Source organism: Borostomias antarcticus (assembly GCF_949987555.1).
Source record: "Borostomias antarcticus genome assembly, chromosome: 12".
NCBI classification, from domain to species: domain Eukaryota; kingdom Metazoa; phylum Chordata; class Actinopteri; order Stomiiformes; family Stomiidae; genus Borostomias; species Borostomias antarcticus.
In genome coordinates, this window is record NC_140245.1 from 2,459,384 (window position 1) to 2,484,459 (window position 25,076).

The window sequence follows — 25,076 nt, forward strand, 5'->3', positions numbered from 1 at the left end:
AGCCAAGCATGCATGAACGTGTAATCTTTCACAGAGCTAATAATAATATTATTAATAATACATTTTATTTGTAATGTATGTAAAATTACATTTGAAGAAAAAACACGACCAAAACATGATAATAAAATCAGAAGCAAACCATGAAGAAAAACAGCTAACTCAAAAAGTAATTAAAAGTCTGAAAAGTCTCAAGGCAGGTTTTTAGTCCTTTTTTAAAGGCATCACCAGTCTGTGGTGCGCTCAGGTGGTCAGGGAGAGTGTTCCACCGACGCGGGGCGGCCGAGTGGAAAGATGACCCCCCGTGGTGCGGAGGTCGGTCCTGGTGGGAAGGAGAAGGTAGCTGTTTCCAGAGCGGAGGTTTTGTGAGGAGGTTTGAGGGGTGAGCAGTTCTTGGAGGTGTGTGTGTGTGTGGGGGGGGGGGGGGGGGAGGGGGCATTGGATGCACCGATGAGTGAGTAGGGAGATTTTGTATTCAATCCTAGAAGAGACGGGAAGCCGGTGTAGTGAATGAAGGACTGGTGTGATGTGTAGGACCCAAGTGCAGCGAACAAGCAGGACACAGATGGAGGGGGGCATGGGGGGCAGATCTGGAGGGGGGCAGGGGTCTGGGGAGGCAGATCTGGAGGGGGGCAGGGGTCTGGGGGGCAGATCTGGAGGGGGGCAGGGGTCTGGGGAGGCAGATCTGGAGGGGGGCAGGGGTCTGGGGGGCAGATCTGGAGGGGGGCAGGGGTCTCGGGGGGCAGATCTGGAGGGGGGCAGGGGTCTGGGGAGGCAGATCTGGAGGGCGACCAGGCGTCAGGTCTGAAGGGCGGAGCAGGTCTGAAGGGTGACCAATAGGCTTGAAGGGCCGCAGCAGCCCAGGATCAGGGGACTGCTGAAGCACAGGCTCGTCGTCCTCGGTCGGTCCCCCGGCTGTCGCCGTGCGACCGAGTCGTAGGCCATGTCCTCCGTCTCAGATTCCACGTTGTACAGGTTCTGGGGCTGGTAGCCAGTATGTGGGGGTTAGTGAGTTAGACGCAATTGTACTGTACTGTATGTGTTCCGTATTTTCTGTATGCTTACTGTACATCATTATTATGTATATTATACCACCAGGATATAAGTATGTGTGTGTGTGTGTATGCATGTGCATGTAAGTATACTGTATATTGTGGACATCCTAGAAGCTTGCTTGTTACTATGAAATGTGACACATTAAACGACCAAAGAACACGACAGCAATGGAATAATTTTTGGGCACCTGCAATGTATTTTGAAATTAAAATGTGTGTGTGTGGTCTGCTCACCGCTGGCATGGAATGTACAGTAACCAGTCTTTAGGCTATTAGACAAACAGAGGGAGAGTCACTATGACTAAGGGATTTTGTGAAATTGAATGACTTCACACTTTTCAAAAAACGATAAAAAAGAAACTGAAAAATCATATGATCAAAAACAGAAATATCAACAACTCTAACAAAATCAGTTAAGGTACAGGTATGGTACTTAATCAGACAGGAGTGCAGTACTTCACATAAGTGCCACGACATGGGTCCCCAAACACAGAGTTGACAACTCCGATGAAGCACCATCTGTTCCCGTTACACCTGTGTACGTTAGGAAGGGTAGTGATGAGCGCAGGTTTAGGACACGTGTCAGGTGAGCTGACCAGACAGGATGTATGACCCATAAGCCTCAGCCAGGACCCAGGGCGCCCAGGGGGGCGTGGTCAGACCAAACTGGGCCTCGTAACTGTAGAGATGTCTAGTTAATGTCATTATCTATCCGGGATTGATCGGTCCTGGAACGGCGTACGTACATGTGTCGTCACACTTGCTGTTGATAATGCGCTGTTTGCTCTGTTCATTGGTTTATGTTCATGTTTGGTAATATTAATTGGTCACACTTTACAATAAGGGTCACAAAAACATTAGTTAACTGTTAACTAATGCTTATTAAGGGTTAGGTTAGGTTAATGTTAATTAATACCTTAGTTAAGGTTAGGGTTAGGGTTAGGTGAGTTAACCTTAGTTAACATAAATAACATTAGAGACATTAGTTAACTGTTACTTAATGCTTAATAATGCATTAACTAATGCGTATTAATGTACCCTTATTGTAAAGTGTTACCTATTAATTAAGCAATAACACTTAAGAGGTAGCCTGGTACGACCATCCCGTTCTCGCGAGCTCACATTCTGTTTCACTAACGCAGAACGGTCTGGCCTTCGCCTCCTCAAGAGTGATTATGCCAAAATCCAGACCATACCGGGCCAATCAGGCACTGCGTTTTAACTGCTGTCCCGCCCCACAGTGGAAAGCAGCCCCTGATTGGTTCATGTCCCTGCCGCTCGCTAAACAAACATGGCGGCACCCGAAGCAACGAGTGGTAACGTTAACGTTAGAAGAATAAACGCATCTATAAGTGCAATTATTGCAGAAATAGACTTAATCACAACACTTAAACAAGAACAAGAGTATGCACTAGCGGAGTTTCTCGGTGGAAAATACGTTTTTGCCGTTCTTCCAACTGGATTTGGCAAAAGTTTGCTGAACGCTCATTGGCTGAAGGTGTTTGTCTGTCAAGGCAAGTACCCCTTCCCACATAATAATAACCGATATTGCGGAGCGAAGCAGTGAGCTCGCTAGATCGGGATGGTCATACCAGGCTACGTAAGAGGGAGTGTACCAAACAGACTGCAACAATTCAGACCAGGCAGTTTCTTACTTAAACTGGCGCCGTGCGGCGAATCCTGGCCGTCGCGCCGCCGAGTTCTGCGATTCGCGCCGCCCGTGTCGCCCGCCGCCCCGTTCACGCGAATTGTTTTGACTTTCTATGTAAACTCGCCGCGCCGCAGGAAAAATGTGCGCCCGGTGTGAACACAGCATGGCCGTGTCCGAATTGCATACTACTTGCTATATAGTAGGCGAGATGCAGCATGCTGCATCAAAACTGTGCATACTGTATTTCGCCTACTATATAGTAGGTACTATATAGTAGGCGAAATCGGCGAAAAAATGGGCGTAAATGTAGCATAGTCCAGAGCATACTGTTCCGGAAGTCGAGACGTGAGACGTCACTGGGCAGTGAGAAAAATAAAAAAAGATGGCGAACGAAGAGATCTCCGGGACCGCAGCGGGAGTTTTCAAATGTAAGTATTGACTTAATTTGTCAATGGAAAAATTATTTTTTCGGACAGATATCTTAGTTATAACGACACAGAGCTACAAATGCAGTTTTGTGTATATAGGTGGGGTAGAAATGACATTTCGAAAAAGAACGTCATGATAGCTAGCTGCTTGCATTGATCTCTGTGGTGGACGTTACGTTAGCTAGCTAGCCCAGCTAACGTTAATAGGCTGCTAACGTTACAGGTGTTCAGACGGCTCTTGCTCAAAACGTATTAATGTCATAGCTTAAATGTTATTATAGCTAGAATCAAGACAAACAGAGTAACATTTCCATGTAATATGACCATGATTGCTTAAGAAATGTATAAGAAATGTCGAAATTGTGATGAGTTGTTAAATGGCTAACCTAAGCCACCGAGCCTAACGTTACTTGACGTTGTTTAAACAATTGTCTGTTCATTCCGTGATTTAAACGAGTTCAACTGTTCATATATCATTATGTTCATATATTAGTATTCATTGTCCCATAATACTTCTGGATGTATTACAGGGACTGACGACCACACCAGGGACGATGATCCTCTGGAGGACGGCTGCATGGGTGGCCCCCATCGCCTCTTCCAAGACCCCGTACCACTTCCACGAAGCGGCTGTGGCCTCCCCTCCCTCTGTGCTGACCCCAGTTCTGGGGCTCTTTAGGTCCTATGAGGTTAGATAACGGTTTTCTAGTGTCATACAAACTGTGAGTCCCTATCAATATATTTGCTATCATGTAGCCTGTAGATCAAAATCACCTTGTACATGGCTACAAGGTTCTCTGTGTGCTTTATCCAGGCTGTCTCCGTCGTCCCCTGCAGCCCAGCTTCTAAGATGTAGGTCCTACATAAATCAATATTCAAAGTAAAAAGACCGCTGGATTGCTTCTGAACAACAATGCATACGTTAGTTAACTTACTCCAAGCCTTTCAGCGTGGTGTTTCTCTTCCCCGTAAACAGGGAAGAGTTGGCCGTCCTCCAGAGGGAGGACCGGCTGATGTTGAATGGGGGAGAGAGAAGGCAGAGATGAAGGTTGAGTGGAGGGAGGAAAGGGGGTTGTTTAAGGAGAGGGAGGACCGGCTGATGTTGCTTCTAGAAGCCTCAGTCAAAAAAAACTGTTTTATCTTGTTCCATTATTGTTTTTGTTATTTTTTATTAAATGTATTTTCTTGAATTAAATTGGTGTTTGTGTGTCATTCCTTGTAATGTATTCCCAATCAAAGAACAAATGTCACTATACCTAAAACCAGTCATTAGAGTAAAAGAACATTCCTAATGGACATTGTAGTTTGCAATTAGGCATAAAAGACGGAACACACATGTTGGTTCACAATGCTTCATTGGAATTATTCAGAGACGGTTATGAAAGCTTCACTGTTTAATGTGTCTGACTAACGACTACTTGATAAGGGAGTTACATGTCCAAAGCGCTCTGCGTGTTGTGTTAAGACCTTCCAAGTTACTGTACATGACCTGTAGACATATCAAGACAATGTGTCTGATGTGTAGATATTACACTTTGTTGAAATGTTAATACATCAAGAAGTAACCTTTACATGTATAATGGAAGAAACACAACCATAAACATTTCTTGGATATTTTTATTACACAATGGTCTTCAAATATACTTTTGACTTGTTTATATTTGGTCAGATCATTAGCTTTCCTTGCAAAAGGTACTGACAGGATAACGCTGATCTGTTGTCTCCCCCTAAAATACTTAAACTGATTACTATGTACAGTGTTACACATAAATTTAAATACAAATACATTTAAACAAATGCCTCAAGGCTGCCTATAACCAACTGATCGGTGTTTAAAGCCTCAAGGCTGTCTATAAGGAACAAGGCAAAGCACACTCATGAACTGATAGACTGACTACTTATGGCAGGATGGGGGTAGTCGTGCTCACCAAGAGCTGCGATCCAGGCAGCTTGTGCTGGTGCTGATGCTGCGAGACACTTTCTGAGGCCATCTCCAGGGTTGGGATGATCTGCAGCAGCAGGACCATGGCCACCATCAAGGTCTTCAACCTTTAAATGGTTAAATGCAATTAGGCCTACTGTAAGTCGCTTAGCAGACACACAAAAGTGTCTGCTAAATAAATGACTAAGGTAATGCTGGACAAAAGTGTCTGCTAAATGACTGATGTAATGCTACCTCCAAAGACTAGCACCTGTGTGTGAATGACAAGACCATTGTAAAGGGTGAGTACTGAGAAAAGCTCTAAATGCAATGAATTATTATTATTATTGCTATTATTAGCACCTCCATGGTCTTGTCCCATCCTCCTGACCATCACCAAGGTTCCTCTGTGTCGATTTTGACAATCTGAAGTCCCTCCTTGTGTCCGCGCTGTCAAAATAGGTCCTCAGCAGGGACGTGGAGGTTGACTTGGTGAGGACCTCTGTCTTCCATGTGAGCCTACAGGGGGATTATTAGGGCAAACTTTAACTCATTTGTGCGTATGGCATATACTTGTCTTTACAATATGATAATAGATAGATGTCATTATCTGTAGAGCTAAAATGTAACATAACAAAGCAGGCGTGTAGTGATGAGTAAACCCAGGTAAACTCAGTTTACCCACCTCTTTAAAATGAGTTGAGTTTTATTGTTTTGCTTACCTGTCTCTCAGAATCTATTTAATATAACATCCCTGGAACAAATGTAACAGTATAGCTAGCCCCAAGCCAGCACATGCGGGGCTATCAACTAACCTAGCTAACTAGCGTAGCTAGCAAGCTAACGTTCAATATTTACCTCAACTACAAGCATGTCGAGAAGATCTCATGACGGCTCTTCTCCTTGCAGCGTTAACACGTCTTCTCCTGGCGGCAGCAGCAGCCGCACATCCCATGCCAGGCTACATTTTTGTGGATAATACACAAAATGATCACAGAAAACACGGATAATTGTACCACAGCTTCGCGGGAGTAAACAGTATCGTATCCCGTCACTTCCGCTGGATGACTCGAGTAGCATGCTGTATTTTCTCGCATACTACACGCGTTTTGTGGAACAGTAGGTACTATATAGTATGCAGTATGCATACTATATAGTGCCTACTATATAGCAAGTAGCAGGTAGTATGCATTTCGGACACGGCCCATGAGACCCCAACAATGGATGGGCTTGGGCCGAGGGGGAACCTGAGCTAGTGGCAGCGTTACCAGTCATCTGGTCACCAGGCGTCTTGGGATTCACCTGAGAAGATATCAACAGTATATAGCCAGCAGCTTGCATTTAATCATTAATAGAAAAGCCTTTATGAATAATAACTGAATATAAAAGCATAATTATGGCGTTGGAACAAGTTCCTCAGTCACAAGGGGGGAACTCAAAGAACTGTGTGCTTGCATTCTGTAACGTAAACAACATCATCGAGGGACTTTTGAGCAATCTCCCTTCCGAGTAACTGCTAAGGGATGGACTGACAGGTTCCCTGTTTGCGGTGAAAAGAAGTTGAGACCTCACACAACTGGAACTTCCCCAAAGTGGAGCAATCTCCCTTCTGAGTCATATTAAGATCGGACGAGGCGCTGACGTCACGGAGCAAATCAAATCAAACTTTATTTGTATAGCGCATTTCATACACAGAGGCAACAGAATGCGCTTTACCACGAGCAATTTGCAGGGCGGTCATGGGCATGGGTCCCACCCCTACACATTCCAGAGGGAAGCAAAAAAACAGTTTCACCCGGGGGCCATAAAAGTGAGCTGTAAAAAATTCTTCCCTGACCTCTCTCAACGAGACGATCGAGCAAGTTCCTGAAAAATGTTTGTCTACCGGCTAAGAACATATACAGAGCAATAAACATGGGCTAGATACCTCATAAGAGAGACATGACTAACAGGAGAGTGCACAAACAGTTACAGAGAAATTGCCCACTATGGCCATTATGTGTTAGCTATCCCTGTAGTCTTTAATATGATATTTAAGTGAATCATATAACAAAGCACAGAGCAGAGGAGCAGCGTGTGAGTAGAGCACAAGAACTAATCCAAACTGTCATGGAAACTGCCGAGTGAGGAATTGAAAGGATCGACTGTTCTGTCAGCAGCAAAGGGAAACATGACTGTTTCAAGCTCTGAACATTGAGGATTGGAGACTAGTTGAATCTGAGCAATAAGCCTCAAGGAAAGTTGAAGTTACACAAACACACATCTATAGTCCCCATGGTTCCTCAGTGAACAGAAGTCCTCGTTAAATAGTCCACACAGAATTGAGTATTCCACCTCTCCAACGAGGGGTTTCCTCTTGTCACCCTCCAACCACGAGAAGAGGAAGTCACGTCCACTCAGGATCATGGCGTTGGCTCACCAGTCCAAACTGGTCATTGTTAACCCAAACATCCTTTCCTTGGTCCATTTGGTTCTGTATGTACGGGGTTGTAAAGGAGTTTTATGAAGACAGGCCATCTTTTAGATCCTCTCTCTAACCAGTTATCCATTATTATATGTCGATTTGATACACTTATATCCCATATATTGCATGAATCTGCCTAGTAATATTCTTCTCTTCTGTTCTATTATTCTAAATAAAACGCATATTGAGCATTATAAAACGTAAATGATCTCCTGTCATTCACTGTTCATTAAATGGATTAGCCATTTTGTGGAAAATACAGTAAGTACTTCAGGTCATGTTAAAAGTTAGGTGAAGCATGTCATAATTCTTATTGGTTGCCTCTGCTAGTAAATGACACACCCTTTATTTGTTTTTACTTTAGTATACGTATACTAGTCGCCAATATTCATCTCATGGAGAAGAGCAGTAGTCAGCCAGTAGTGACCCCTGTCGGTATCTCCCTTCTCAGGTCATGGGGTGGGGGGGGGGGGTGCTGTGGCGTTGGAAGCAGGGTGGACTCTGGGACGTAGACTGTTAGAGGACTGGGTGAGTCTTCTCATCCTGCCGGATAAGGCTATCAGAAAACAACACTTGGGGAGAACCAGGTGGACTGATACAGTAAGTCACACTTTGAATGTAGGGGCAGGGCGGACCCTTGTATAAGGGCACCGGAGACAAACCTCGCCCCAAAAGCCTACCCTAGGGCTACATCTGGCTCAATTGACTTTGATTGAGAGGACCCCTGTGCCACTGATTGTTTGATTAGTTACCACCTGTCTTGTTAGTATGTGTATATATAGCCTACATGTAACGCCCCTCTTGTTCTTTGTCTGTTCATTATTTGCTGTAGCTGTGTGTTGTCCCTGGTGTTTCTTGTGCCATCTTGTAAGTTTGTAAGCTTTGTCTTTTGTTCTCCACTTGTTGAGTGTGTACCTTCTGTTTTAGTTTAGTCTTTAGTTTTTTTGTGTTTTTTCCCCCCCGTGTGGTGCCTTTAACAAACATTTTGTGGAAACTGATTAAACCTCCATGTTACATACACCCGTGACAGTTACAGGCAACCCTTGATTGCTTGTCAGTGTGAAACCATGTATGGCTTCTAACTTGGCAGGTACCTCAACAAGTGTTCAAGCCCAGGGGGATGCAGATAAAAATACTCATGCTTACACAGGCATTGTGCTGTGATTTAATATATATATATTGATTGAAAAAAAAAAAAAATATATATATATATCTTTTTATTTTATTTTTTTAATCAAGAAGTTGTAAATTATGGTCTGGGCAAATACATGAGCACACCCTCACGTATGTGTCATTGTCTCCTCGTCTTTTTCCTCCTCTACTACCTCATGCACACTTCCCCATAGTTTCTTTGTATTGTGGCAACCCAGGGGACAGGGAAAACCACAAATGCCAGTGGTACACAGAGACAAGGAAGCAAGTTTCAGAAAATAGCCATTGGTTGTCTCTTTAATAAGCTTAGTGTAGCAAATGAAATATCTCAAACAAACAAAATTCACACGAGGCACCATACTGTCTGCCTCACCCCTCTTCTCCCAGGCTTCTTCTGGCCTGGGTTTTCCAGTTTTGGTGAGGGGATGTAGCCAATTGCTGATCTGAGGCAGATGTGGACAATCAGCCCAGGTACAGTCATTCAGCTCTCTAACCCACGGCCTGTGGGGTTCTGGGAGCTGTAGTCCCACAGCTAGCAGCCACTTTGTGGCACAGACGGCCATTTTGGGCTGTGAGGGCCCCAGGTTGCCACAGCATTCTATCAAAATCCAATCATGTTTTCATGTAAAACAAAATGTGTTTATGTACAGTAGTTTGAATCATTTTCAACCAATATGACATCCACCCTCAATCTTAAACTTTCAGAAACACAGACAAGATTCATTATTTGGCTAGTTAGCAACAGCATGGCATGTTGTCTTTGGGTGTTCGAATTACATTAGTCATTTAGCTGACACTTTTCCAAACTGACTTACAATAATTGCATTTAACATGACGTTAGTATACTACTGTTCACCCGAACTGTGTATCTCTTTCTCTCTATCTCCTTTCTAAACAAGTGACTAAGAGTATAATCTAGTGCTTAAGGTAAAGTGCAAAAGTAAATAACAAAAAAAAACAATAGGTGCTTAAGAAGGACAATCCTGGTAGTACTTCTTGAAGAGGTGAGTTTTGAGCCTTTGGTGAAATATGAGCAGTCCTGATGTCGGTGGTCAGTTCACTGTGTGGCCAGGACAGAAAAGAGCTGTGACCATGTGACAACCTCAAACCTTGATCCATCTCCTAACTGTAGCAGTTAACAGGACAGAAAAGAGCTGTGACCATGTCACAACCTCAAACCTTGTTCCATCTCCTAACTGTAGCAGTTAACAGGAAAACATGCCTGCACCATTTTGTGTTCACCTAGACCCTCATGTATTTGTCATTTGTCTCCTTCTTCCTCTTACTCCGCCCGGCCCCGACCCAGTGCTGCGCAGCAGCTAGAATTTGTATTTGTGTTCTGTATTTTTTGTATTTATATTTTGTGTGTTTTGTATGCATGGCTCGGTTCTAAAAGAGATCTGTGTCTCAATGGGACTCCCATTGTTGACAAATGGGAAGTCCTGTCCAATGTAGGCACCGTCTCCCCTATAGAGGTTCCAGGCCCTCAACATGCTTGCATCATGGAGCCTGCCTGGTGGTCCAGGAAAAATAGCAATGAATTTCCCCCTTTCATCTACAATCCCCTGAAAGAGGATGGAGAAGAATGACTTTCTGTTCACGTAGTCTCCTCCTCTCACAAGTGGCCTTTGCAGCCTGATGTAGCACCCATCCATTTCATCGATTACACCATTGAGACCACAGAGGTGCTGAAAGGCAACCCCATCAGAACCATAGGCTTTGTGGTGATTTTTTTTTGCCAGAACATCAACGGGCACCAGTGACCACTCAGTGAGTTTCCTGTCTTTGAAAACAAGAGATTATGTTTGTTTTTTTTAGGGATTTTGTCTATGCACCTATGGATCCATTAAGTGTGTTGGCGGCGATAGGGTGTATCTCGAGAGTGCACCGTTTGGCAAAACTTTGATATCGGCCGTTGTATATGATCGTAAATAACCTTTTAACATGGTTTACAATGCAAAATTCCTAACCTGTTCTTCAATGTTTGCATAATTAATTAATCAATCAATCTAATTAACGTGTTAAATTGACAGCCCTACATATAACATATAATGTCACCTCCAGTAAATAATGAAAATGTAATCTACTTAAAAGACGTATGCATTGCATTGACTGAATAGTCGGCGACAAACCTTTAAGTGACAATTTAAAGTTCCGCCCACGCCCATAGTTACTGTTGCTATGCCCCACAAGCTTTGCAGCACTTTACTAAAATGTCCACGGTCCATGGTTTTATGCCGGTTTTATGTATGTTTTAACGGCGTGACATGTTAGAATAGTGTTGACAACTGTGTAACGGTTAGCTAGCTGTGATAGCATAGCTGCAATATATAGGCCTACATATCTGCGGTGAGGTTTAAAATAGTAGGCCTATTCATCTCTTGAAGGTGATGTTACAGAGTGACAACATGTGGGACATACATCGGCATATTCGTCAAAACATTCACACACCCCATACCATCCCAGCTTGCTCACGACCGACCTTCAGCTTTGAAATATAGTTGGATTAATGTCAGTCGTCGTTTCAACATTGAAACAATATTGAATGCTCAATGGTTGAAAAAGGTTGATAAAATACTTATAAATCAATGTTGAAATTCTGTTGAACATCTGTACGTTGATGTACAACAACGTCAACATGATGTCTTCAACCTGCCTTAGCCCTTAAATGCACAATATGTGTAAAAAGTGGCCCAATAGGTTTTGGCTTTATATATCTTTGCACTAAATTATTTTTATTGGTCACAAATCCTTATTTTGCGCTTGCACAAAGAATGAGATTCGAATTTCCTTTTGTGGACATCCGAGGATGTCGTATTATGGACACCGTAGTTTCTTTGGAACATTTTGTTGGATTGCATCGTATATACATATGTTTGTCTCGCACTAGCTGGACGTAGCTAGTATCTACTTATATACAAGCTGAGCAATGTGCCAGTCATTCCCTTGTTGTCCAACTTTTGCCGCTACTCGTAGATTGTAAGGTTAATATATTGTTTAGCTTGCAACTAAGTTGGTTTTGCTTTCGCATTTTAACATAGGCTACATCCTGGGTCGTATTGTGCTGCAGAGGTTGTATGTTTAGAAAGCTAAAAGCTGTTAACAGCCGGCAGACTGACTGTGAATGCCTTTTTCTGTAGCATTGCTGCATAGAAGTAGGCCTATGTCACAAAATGTGTTTGTGTGTGTGCATGCCAGTGCCACAAACACTTATTTTTCACATTATTGTTGGATTGATGTTGTTGCTATTTGCACAGTTGTCAGTGTTGCAACCCCATTCACTGCTGTTGCAGGCCTACATGTGCATCTTGATTCTAATGTAAAATAAAATTGTAAAAAGTTCACGCCTTTGTTCTCCGTGGCTACATGATTGAAAAGTAAGAAGTTGAAACAAAGTTGCAGTTTCAACAGTGCAAAGTTGACTCAAATACCTTAATTTACCCATGTTGAAAAGTAAGCCGTTGAAACAAAGTTGGGATTTCAAAGTTGATTCACCTTTCAAATTCAACACATATTCAACAGTGATTGTAAGACCTTAATTCACCCATGTTGAAGAGTAAGATGTTGGAACAACTTCGCGATATCAACGTTAATTCACCTTTCAAAATCAAAACCTTATCCAACGTTGACTCACATAGTCACATGACGTTGAATCACCCGTGAAACAACGTTGAAATGCCAGCTGGGATCGTTATACAGTAGGACCCCACTCATCCGAACCTCCCGGTCTACCGGACAGGCTTCAAAAACGTTTTTTTTTTTTTTTTGCCTGCTGGTTCCTGGTGGGATTTTCATTACAGTACTGTACCCAACTGTGAATAAAAACAGAACTGTATGTAGACCTACATGTTGCCTGTAGGCTGTAGCCTACTGTCACGTTTAATTTCTTTGTTACTTTAATGTCGAGCGCAAAACGCAAACGAGTCTGCTGCGCGAGAGCGGCATTCCTTTGTAGCCAGAAAGCGCGTCAGCAACCTGAAGCAGAGGAGCAACGAGTCATTTTTCGTTCCCAGTTAATGGACTTCAGGAACACAGACGTGTTGTGAGCATGTAGATTAGCCTACTAGACCTACTGTATTTGTTAAATAATAGCCTACAGCCTAGGCCACGTTACTGTTTTAGAGACTTTCTTTTAGGCTACAATAGCCTAAGACACGACAACTTGTCTGTAATTTCATTTATTTATTTATTGATTATCATTTGCTCTAATTGTTCTAATGTTGGGTTGTTTTTAGGCTATACCATGTTGTTCTGCGAATACAGTAGCCTATCGATGCAGCGTAAGCCTCATTTGAGAATAAAGTACAGTACTGTATTTGATCAAAGCACGCACTCAAGTGGAAATTCGGTTATTTTATTATAGGCTACTGTAGGTCTATTATAGGCTAGGCTATATGAGTTTAGTTGGCTATTTGATTGCAATTTTGATGCATTTTCACAAGTAGCCTAATTAAGGGTATTTATTGGTCTATTATGAGTCTATATGAAACAAGTATACCACTTATTGAATTTGGTGCATTTTAACATAAGTTTCAGTCATCCGGACATTTCAGAGATACGAACGACCTGCGGTCCCGTTGGGTTCGGATGAGTGGGGTCCTACTGTACTTGTTTGCTGTGTAAATCCAGTCATATCAGAAGCGAGCATCTCTTCCTGTTTAAACCGGTGATTTGAAACAGCTTGTCACCCCGACAAGAATAGCCTTGTTTTATATGAAGCCACCAAGGAGGTCCAAATGATTTGTGACAAGGCAAGTGAACAAAATAATATTCTATAAATAATAAATAACTAATATAATATAAATAAATAATGAAAGCAGTTATTAAAAAATATTACTGTACAAATGATGCAAATACAGTATGATTTTATTTCAATCATATAATACCATACAACTGTAAACACAATTATCAATGATTTCACACAAACACGTCTTTCGCACAAACATGTCCACACACTCCACGACACTCAACACACCTATTTGAAACAGCTGGGGCTCAGAATTTAACCTTATTTATAAGCTAGCAGTTTGGTCAATTAACAAAAGTTTCCCATTTACAAATACAACCAGTGAAAACATCAGTTAAATATCCAGTACATTTACTGAACAGCCAAACAGACAACAAATTTCCAGCTGCTGACAGCGCTTGTACATCATGAAAGTGAACTGTCAAGTTGCCGGAACACCATCTACAAAACCATTCATAAGACCAATACATGAAAACATATGAGATGCTGCTAATATAGGTCTGTATCAATGTAACGTTTGTTCTGAATGATATGATAAATCACAATAGAGTGCCAGTCTATACAAAATCACTGACTAAATGGGCTTTCGTTATGTTTGGAAAATGCAACAGTGAATCAATTCACATAACAGGAGTGATGACCAATGGGGCTGAGTTTTTACCACCATCATAAAGCCCAGTGTTGAAGAATGGATAGAGCTTCTCAGTGAATTTCTGGCCAGTGAAGGAGTAGATATGAGACCAGGGGTCCACGTCATAGAATGAGACCTCACCCTCCTCATAATTCACAAACACCCCCACCTTCTGAGGCTTCTGGCTGAGAGAGAGGATAACATTAGGATCAGATTGACCCTTATACTCCTCTTGCCTCAGCACTATAGACCAGATTCCAGACCTAGGGCCCAGTGTGACTTTCCCCTTCCTGTTGACGGACTCTCTGGCCACTCCTAGATCCCAGTCAGTCTTGTCCTTCACCTGCACCTCATAGTAGAATCTCCCTGAAGAGAAGCCCTCCTTTCCCAGGACATTGACAACAGGATCAAACCTTTTTGGGTTGTCAGGGACGTTTCGCTGTGTGTCTCCATGTCTCACTTGTTTCCCATCTTCAGACAGGATGAGATAGGGATGAGCTGTATCAGGGTCCAGAGTCACATCCACTGTAGGACAAAAAAATACTCTTATAGCCATAGTGTTGATGTCACATCAAACATTAAAAATGCACTGGTTGCTGAGTACAGGACAGATGTGTGTGTGTGTGTGTGTGTGTGTGTGTGTGTGTGTGTGTGTGTGTGTGTTTGAGGGAGGGGGGCACACCTTTATACAGCTTCAAAGAGAGTTCTGTGGACAGAGAGATCATTACTCTGGTGATGATTACAACAACATATCTAATCATGCAAAATTACATCAACCTGGTCAATACTTGATTTACATAAGTGTTGCCTATATGTCCATATGTCATCTGAGATGCTATTATTGATTAATGAATTATTAATCAAGCATGATGGTTATCGGTCGTTACCAACATGATCGACCTCCTTGGTTTGACTCGACTGTAACAAAAGGATTGTTGTTCCTAATTTGTGTTGTTCCGGGGAGTTATAAGGGTGGGACACAGACCACACAAAACATAACAAAACACATGTGGGCCTAATGCTGGCTACAGCAGCGTTGAATGTGAAGACTGTCGGGATTGAAGCACGTCACAAGTAAACAAGTGCAAAGGCTTTAACCATCCATTCAGTATAGTTAGGGAAGACAGAACACAATGAAACGCAGACAGTGGAGACAAGCGTGCCAAACTCCTTTCTGACAAAACACTGTGATCTCAGTCCTTAGATGGGACACTCTCACTCTGTAGGAGAGGAGAGAAAAGTTTAAACACTGATCTCACACCGGTCCTTGGGTGGGAGACTCTCACTGTGTAGGAGGAGAGTAGAGAAAGAGTTTAAACAATGTTCTAGACCAGTCCTTGGATGGACAGAATGCTACTGTATATAGAACCTTTTTCAGGTCAGAAAGGGTTTCTTTTCTTATGAAGTTGAAAAGGCTTCTGAGCACATGCCCACACTCCAATCATGGAAGAGATCGCTATATTGCCGCCTGTGACAAAACTCCACATACTCCCCACCTAACAGCACAACTAACTTTGTCACGGTTGGAAAATATGACCTAGCCATACTCTGTCTCTGATCTATACAACATGATGGAACTAAGAGTCATCTGATTATCTGATCTATGCCTACAGAGCAATGTAAGGAAGAGTGCCCTCCTATACCTTCAGGCCCTCTACCTCGGGGTGACTGGTTGCCCTGTCACTCCGAGGCCCCTGCGGTCGATCGACACGGTCACGGCTCTTCTTTGTCCTGGCTCCGCAGTGGTGGAACGAACTGCCCACTGACGTCAGGACAGCAGAGTCCCTGCCCATCTTTCACCGCAGGCTCAAAACTCACCTCTTCAAGAAGTACTACAAGGCTCTTCTGTCTTAAGCACCTATTGTATTGATGTTTTGCTACTCTTTCACTATGGCTTCAACACTAGATTGGGCTGTTAGTCACTTGTTTATAAAGGAGATGCACTCGTGAGTTCTGGTGAGTACTATAGTAAGACTACCTACGTTAAATTCAATTACTGCAATTCGCTTTGGATATGAATATGAGAATCCTAACATTTAGAAATAAACACAAAAAGAGCTACTAAACACCTAACCTGGCACACCAGATGGTTTGCTTCGCATAACCTTCTGGGCACTCTCCGCTGGAAACTGTTTGGAAAAGGGCAGGCACTTTCAAAAATACTTGGCAGGTGATTGGATGAACCATCTGTCTATCACCGTCTATCATGCGCTAACTTCAAATGCTCCTCGCTGTCATAAACCCGCCCAGCATAGCTATTTGTATTTCAAACTCTACGCTGATTGGCAAGATCGTTTTCTGATGTGGCACAAACGGATCTCTATGGAGAGTATCAAGACTGATTTGCGAGAGAAACAGAATGTGGGCTACTAAACAGCTCATTCTTCTCTGTAGGACTAGACTAAACACTTCTATGAAATTAGATTCATGTTTATTTTCCACAGTACTAATTAGAAGCTTACCTTTAGGTTTCTTCTCCATCAAATCTTTCTCATTTACAAGACTATCATACTTGACTTGCAGTTCTCTGTTCTTGATGGTTACAACTGTAAAGATAATTATGAATCAGCATTTTCTTCAGCAATATCACATTCCTAGCTGTCAAGAGATGTGCTTCAGTAAGGGATGGATTATATCTTGCATGCAGACCACAAAAGGGCCCCAGAGAGAGGCCTCTGCCAGATAATACAGTGTATAACTCAAAATTATACCTTATTGACTTTCATATGATATGAAATACAAAAGGCCTCAGATCTGACAAACATTTAATCTGCGATAGCCTACTCCATGTGTGTGTGTGTGTGTGTGTGTGTAATGTCGCCCATGTCAGCCCATTGCATGTGTGTGTTGTGTCATGTGACAGAAAAAGCCTTCTTCTAAAACAACATTTTTACAGACACCAGCAGGGGGGTCATAGGACTTCTGTGCTCTGAGGCCCCCTGGTGGTCAGTCTCCTATTCCTCTCTGTGGCACTGACTAGACCAGGCCTCAGCAACCTTTACTATTAAAAGACATTTTTGGGCAAAAAATAAATACAAATCTGACAGGAGCTACAAAGCATTCAAGCCTTATATAGGCAGTGTTTCCCCTAAAAAAAATGTCAGGCCTGGTGGGAGGCACCCATGGGGGGCACATTAGAGGGAGAAGGAGGTCATCAAACAAACTTAATTTCCTGCATTCTGGTGAATTTTTAATTTATTTTTTCACAATGATGAATGGACATTAAAAAGTAAAAAAAGAGGCTTTTATCCATTTCCGTTTTTTGTGTCAAAGCCAGGGAGCCACTGGAGAGGCTAAAGAGTTGCATGTAGCTCCTGAGCAGACTCCTGGTCTAGACTAACCACCTCTATAAAATTAGATTCCACCGTTTATTTTCCACAGTAATTAGAAGCTTACCTTTAAGATTCTTCTCCATCAAATCTTTCTCATTTACAAGACTATCATACTTGACTTGCAGATCTTGAAGTTCTCTGTTCTTGATGGTCACAACTGTAAAGATAATTCCGAATCAGCATTTTTTTCACCAATATTTCATTCCTAACTGTCAAGAGATGTGCTTCAGTAAGGGATGGATTATATCTTGCATGCAGACCACAAAAGGGCCCCAGAGAGAGGCCTCTGCCAGATAATACAGTGTATAACTCAAAATTATACCTTATTGACTTTCATATGATATGAAATACAAAAGGCCTCAGATCTGACAAACATTTAATCTGCGATAGCCTACTCCATGTGTGTGTGTGTGTGTGTGTGTGTGTGTGTGTGTGTCATGTCCCCCATGTCAGCCCAATGCATGCGTGTCATGTGACAGAAAAAGCCTTCTTCTAAAACAACATTTTTACACACACCAGCAAGGTGTAGGATCAGGAACAGCTTGGAGTAGGATCTTTTTATTACGTTTTGAGGCTCCTGTTACAAATATTTTACCTTCATTGTAGCATAGAATACTTTTAGGCCTTTGAGGTACACATCACATGCAATGTTGTCATTACATTGTCAGTCAAGAGTGAAACATGCTGCTTAAATAATTCGATTCACCACAGCAATAACTTGAATCTCACCTGTAAGGTTCTTCTCAGTCAGTTTATTCTCATTTTGAACATGTGTGAACTTGACTTGCAGATCTTGAAGTTCTCGGTTCTTGATTATTACAACTGTTAAGAGAATTCTGAATCCGTTAGCTTTTTTTTCAGCAATATTTCATGTTCAAGAGATGTGCTTCAGTAACAGATGTAGCCTACATGTATTACAGTATACCTTGCACATGCAAACCACAACAGAGCCCCAGAGAGAGGTCTCTGTCAGATAATACAGTTTAATCCACAAAATGATACAGTATTGACTTTCATTATGAAACACAAAAGGCCTCGGATCTGACTGTTAAAACAACAGTTTTACCCACACTACCCAGCAGGGGGGGTCATAGGACTTCTATGCCCAGAGGCCCCCTGGTGGGTCCATCCTTCTATCTCTTTCTCTGTAGCACTGACTAGACTAACCACAGTGGGTTTTCACTCAATGCAGTGGGTTTGTACTCACAGAAACTCCCGACAGCGACGGCTACACCCAGAAGAACACAGAGAGCCACCAGAGCCACTCTCACTGGGTCACGACCCCCTGGAGTGACCTTTGACCACACCAGCTTCTGGTAATTAGAGTCATCAGCTGTGGAAGACAGAACATTAGATCATAGGACCATGGGATTCATGACTCAACGTCTGTAGGACTTTATGCTGTTCAAAGAAATACTGTATACAGTACAAACACACTGCAGAATATACATTCTGTTGAGGAACATAACGTTTTAATGATTATAAATTGTCAAGGTGTTTGGAACTACTGTTGTTGATTTGAAGTTATCTTTATAACTAGTCCATGCATTTCTTCTCACTCATAAGAGGTTGAAATGTTTGCAGAAAGCTAGTTCCAAGAGAACAGATGGAAAAAGAAAGAAAGAGAACTTCCTTGACACAGGGTGTGGTATATGGCCTTTATACCATGGCCTGGGTTAATACTCTTTTCTGATTGGCCAGCAGACGTGCGTTAAATCCGTGTATACGCACACGTAGTTCTGCTTAAGTTTAATTACCGATCTAAATTAACTAAAGCAACCCAAATGAGCTAATCACATAGCCTGCTGTACCATTGCTAGCTAGCCATGAACGAAGTGTTGGATACTGCATATTTGCTGTGCAACGCATCCATTGTCCAGTTATCAAATCTATTTGCCAACAAACTCTTTATGATAGCCAGACACCTCACTGTCCCCAAATCAAAAACTGTTTTTTTTTTCCCTTCGTGTTATAACGTTAGCCTATCACTGTCAGTTGTAGTGTAGTGTAGTGGTGTAGTAGCCAGATATGATTTTGTAACGTCCGTCTGAGTTGCAGTAAAAGACGTATGGAAAACGGTCTCCGCCTCGTTTATTCATTTACAGTAGGAGAGCGGGGCGCGTTAGATCGTGGGGCGCATCAGACCATGGGGCTTTTGAGGTGATCTGTTGTAGCTACACAAACATATTTTGGTGAACACATCTCTCTACGTCAAGTCAACCTATCCTGAAGTCGGCGGGAGTATTTGAAAATCTTTAAACATTTTCTTGGCGATCATCTGTTTTTACCCCATGTATTTAATTTTTTTACGCTAGTGTTTTTTGATTTATACCTTATGTATACATGTCACAGAATCCAAACACATATCATTTAAATCACTGTTTTAGTGGCTATAAGATAGAATAATTTTCGTGTTTCATGCTACATAGCACTGAGTGACAGCTAGCCAGATAGCTAGCCTCCAGTAGTTGGGGCGCTTTGGACCACTGTGGTCCTACGCGGCCCACATTCAATCATCATGCATTACCAGCCATTTTTCTTTACTTGTATTCACAGTATGAGAAATAGGCAACGTAAGACCGACAGAGAAGTGGCCAGGGAGGTGCTTGAGCTGGCAGCCAGAGAAGTGGAGAGAGTGTCTGTACGTGGTGCAGCTAAAAGCTACTCCATCAGTCATGTCTCCCTGTTACGCTACTTAAAAAAGAGGAGGGACATGCAAGAGGCAGGCAGCACACGGCTCCCTGATGTTGGCTACTCTCGCCATGGTCAAGTGTTCAGTAAGGGTCAGGAGATGGAGCTGAGGGACTACCTACTGACGGCATCTGCCATGTTTCATGGCTTAAGCCCAAGTCAGGTAGCCTAATTCAGGAGATAATAGTTAATTTATGAGTTAGATATTCATAGAAATCATCACCCAACAATCTATACATTAGCCTATAATACAATAAATAAATACAAGCTATATACAGAGATAATAAATACAACTATATACATAGGCTTATGATAAAATAAATACTAAATATAGGAGCAAATATCGTATAGAACATTACATTATTAGACCTATACATAATAAATACCTAACAGTATAAATAATGCATTCAGGTAGTGAAAAAAACATGTATGTAGCACATAACATATAGTTGTAAGAAAATAATGTTATTTGCATGGGTTTTTAAGGCAATGTACACTATTGGTCCAATGCGTCCCACTACGTGGTCCAACGCGCCTCACCCATGAGGCGCGTTTTCACATCCGCCACTTTTGGCAAAACTGTAAGAAACTGGTAAGTGCTGGAAACCTCGTTTTGATGTCTTTTTGTAGCCAACAGATATAGGTATACATGTATAGCAAAATTCATAGTAAAACCGAAATCATTTTTAAATAAATAAGCTTAAGAAGAAAATGGTCTGACGCGCCCCGCTCTCCTATATAAGGCATCCAAATATATCATAGTGTGAAGAGGCAATTGCTGGATTCTAATACCCTGTTGCTTCATATAATGACACATCCCGTCCTCGCAAATCAACTCACAATGAACGTAAGATACGACTGACAGTGATACCACGACATGAAAACAATACTTTTGGAGTTGAGGACAATCAGGTGTCTGGCTATCATACATAGTTTGTTGGAAACTAGGTTTGACAGCTGGACGATTTATATGTTTACAGCAAATATACAGTAGCCTACACTTCGCTCATTGCTATCTAGCAATATCAGGTAGCTATCATGATATATATGGGTACAGTAGGCTATGGAATTAGCTAGTTTGGGTTGCGAAAACGAAAAAAAGCTAAGAAAATGCCAGTAAATGGCACATATGTAGGGGAGAGCCGGGTCAAAGGTCGCGCGGGACGAAAGTCGCGTTCCCATTTTCTCCAGAATGACTGGACCTGCAAATACGTGGTTATACATGCCTGCACATATTACCGTGTACGAGCTCCGTTCAAATTTTGGGCGCGATCGCAGCACATTTGACAGAGATATCGATGGAAACCCACTTTTGTCCCATATAAGTAAAATAATGGTCTCAAGCATTTTTCGATTGTAAAATTGTGTTCACTTGTTTTAGTTTGCAAACAAATGCAATTTTCTTAGCATATCTACTGGCTACATGATAACATAGTTGTCAAGTTTCGTGCGAGCAAGTCGTGCCTGCAAGCCAGGGAGAAATGACAGGAGACCGTGGCGGGACAAAAGTCGCATCCCGTAGAGGGACAGAAGTCGCATTGTGATGGCTTAGAACCAGAGGGGTGCGCGAGTGACATTTGGGCAGAATGAACAGGTGAAATGAAAGCTCTCGAAGAGATCTTTCTAATGCTATTGGTCAGCTTTGTATGTAGTTTTAATGTGAAAGATAAATGCAGTCAAGACAAATTATTTTGCCTCTTAACTTTTGTCAAACCCCCTGGTTCCAGTCAATTGGATTCGTTACCTTATGAACACAAATAGCTTAACCTATAGGCCTACATAAACACAATAGCCTAAAACAATGTTTATTTACAATGTATTTTCTTTCATTGACAGCATGCCAAGAGTTAGGGTGAGGAAAACGACGCGCAGTCTCTTAAGCCCTGAGACCATCAGGCAGGCAGCTCAGGAGGTCGTTGAAGACTATATATTATGATGATATTATGTCTAATAATACATTCGTTGAAAGTAAAGAGAATTACATGCCAAAAAAACCAGATAGGACACACTTTGCAGCAGTGCGACTTTTGCCCCTCTCCTATGAGACTTTTGTCCCGCTCGGCAGGGACAAAAGTCGCATTGCGCTCAGTCCGTTCTCACCCTATTTATGTTAAACTCATATTCTAGCATGAACATTAAAGTTGATAATAGTGAAGGACATGTGCATATTGTTTTTCATAAAATGTGGAATCTCTATCTCTATTAATTTCGGAGTAAATGGAATCAAACCAAAAAGTGCGAATTTTGACCCGGTTCTCCCCTATTTGTCTGGCATGTGGGGCCATGGTATAAACGGGGTAATCAACTCATAGGTGTGCGTTAAAGGTTTTAAGGCACTTCGCGGAGGCAACTTCGCCTCCACGTCTTGCCTTAAAACCGTTTAATGCACCTACTCGTTGATTATCCCTTACACATACAACGGCTTTTAACCAAGCACCCGCTGTATAAAGTATAACATACTATATTTTATAGTGGACACTGTATGTAACATAATATCTTTTAATTCTTAAATTCCTCTTTCCAAACAACAAAAAATTTCTCACAATGTCTGACAATGTTATGTAGCCATGATTAGATCTTACCATCATCTTCTCTCTTCATCCTCTGTTGTTTTTTTAATTCAACATTAGCATACCCTGAGGACATTGCTGAGTTGTGTCCGTCTGTCGTTCAGTAAGTTGAGCTGCAATGAACAGCCTACACTTACATATGTGTCAAAGAAAGCAGGATGTGGCTTAGGTTAGGGTTTAGGCTTATAAAGATGCTCCTGCTGCAGTACCTTGCCCTCCGAAGGCTAATAGGCCAGTAAGCGCAGGGCCTGCTCCAGTTTGGAGCTCAAATATCAAACCTCCCTTTTTTAAGTAAAATCATTGAAAAAGCATCAAAAAATCACAAAAAAAAATCAACAGCTGAACAACGTCCTGTCACTAAATAATTGTTTTGATGTCTTCCAGTCAGGATTTCGACTACACCACAGCACCGAGACTGCTCTTGTTAAGGTCTTCAATGACATCCATATAAACACAGACAATGGCAGAATTTCAGTCTTAGTATTACTGGATCTCAGCGCTGCATTCGACATGGTTGACCACAACATATTACTAGGCCGACTGGAAAAAAGGCAGGGAATTTCTGGAACAGTGCTAGACTGGTTTGAATCCTACTTGAAGGACAGGGACTACTTTGTGTCTATAGGCAATTACAAAAATGACCTGTGGAGTTCCCCAAGGCTCCATTCTGGTGCCTCTTCTGTTCAACATTTCCATGCTCCCACTAGCTCAGATTATGGAAAACAACAAAATATGCTATCACAGCTATGCACAACACAATAATTTATATTACCATATCACCACGGATACAAGCGGCCGAAATGAGTTTTCTCCGGAGGGTGGCTGGGGTCTCTCTGAGAGATAGGGTGAGAAGTTCAGTCATCCGGGAGAGACTCGGAGTAGAGCCGCTGCACCTTTGCGTCGAAAGGGGCCAGTAGAGGTGGTTCGTGCATCTAGTGAGGATGCCTCCTGGGCGCCTCCCTAGGGAGGTGTTCCAGGTGTGTCCGGCTGGGAGGAGGCCGCGGGGTAGACCCAGGACTAGGTGGCGGGACTACATCTCCGCACTGGCCTGTGAGTGGCTAAAGGTTTCCCAGGCAGAGCTGGTTGACGCTGCCAGGGAAAGGGATGTCTGGGGCCCCCTGCTGGAACTGCTGCCTCCGCGACCCGACCCCGGATAAGCGGATGAAGATGGATGGATGGATGGATGGATCACCAGGGGACTATAATCCCATACAACCGCTGAGTAAGTGCATTGAACAAATCAACGATTGGATGTGCCAGAACTTTCTTCAACTAAACAAAAATAAAACTGAAGTAATTGTCTTTCAAGGAATTTCAACAGTTACATTAAGACAATTACAAAGTCAGCCTAATATCACCTGAAGAATATATCAAGGATTAAAGGATTTATATCTCAGCAGGATCTGGAAAAACCTTATCTTCAGTAGACTTGACTACTGTAATGATGTGTTTACAGGTCTCTCTAAAAAATAGATCAGACAGCTGCAGCTGATTCAGAACGCTGCTGCTGGAGTCCTCACTAACACCAAGAAAGTGGATCACATCACTCCAGTTCTGAGGTCCTCACACTGGCTTCCTGTCTGTCAAAGAATTTTCTTTAAAATACTGCTGTTGGTTTATAAAGCACTGAATGGTTTAGGGCCAAAATATATTTCTGATCTGCTGCTACGTTATGAACCATCCAGACGTCTCAGGTCATCTGGCACAGGCCTGCTTTCTGTCCCTAGAGTTAAAACAAAACATGGAGAAGCAGCGTTCAGTTTTTATGCTCCACATATCTGGAACAAACTTCCAGAAAACTGCAGGTCTGCTGCAACTCTCAGTTCTTTTAAATCAAGACTGAAGACTTTTCTTTTTGCCGCTGCTTTTTATTAAATAAAATAATTATTCATTCATACACTGCACAGTAACTTTTATTCCTGTATTTTATTTTTCCAGCATTTTGTTTTAAATGTCCTTTTTTGCATTTCGTTTTATATGACCTTTTATGTGTTGCACTTTGTCTTGATGCTTTTACTGTCTCATGTAAAGCACTTTGAATGGCCTTGTTGCTGAAATGTGCTAAACAAATAAACTTTCCTTGCCTTGTCTAAACAGAAAAGACAGAGACCCAGAAACGGTATACAGCAGGGAACTGGAATCCAGGGTATGGGTCCCACAAGGCCGGGAGCTTGGATGGGAGACACTAGCCAATGCCCCCTCAACAATTAACTCCCTTAGTGCAACATGCACAGAGCATGCAGCAGCCACCTGCAGCCCCGAGTTACCATGAGAGCAGGAAACGAGCACCGGACGAGCAGCGGTTGGGCGTAAAGCAGAGATCAGGAGGTAAACCCACACTGGAAAGGAAACGACTGAGAGCTTCTGCCTGCCTGAAGACTGCGAGGGGCCCATGCCGCCGGAAGAGGGGGAGAAGGGGGGGTGAATGTCAAGACCC

General features: G+C 42.4%; 1 protein-coding gene across 1 annotated transcript; it reads right to left on the reverse strand.

Annotated features, from left to right (window-relative positions):
• Positions 1 to 795: 795 nt before the first annotated feature.
• Positions 796 to 14,602, reverse strand: LOC311316333 (erythroid membrane-associated protein-like; the record flags this gene model as incomplete). The annotated part of the gene is made up of 2 exons (XM_084447175.1): positions 796 to 981; positions 14,045 to 14,602. 2 exons carry the CDS (start codon positions 14,600 to 14,602, stop codon positions 796 to 798), a joined length of 744 nt encoding a protein of 247 aa, XP_084303301.1.
• Positions 14,603 to 25,076: the final 10,474 nt, after the last annotated feature.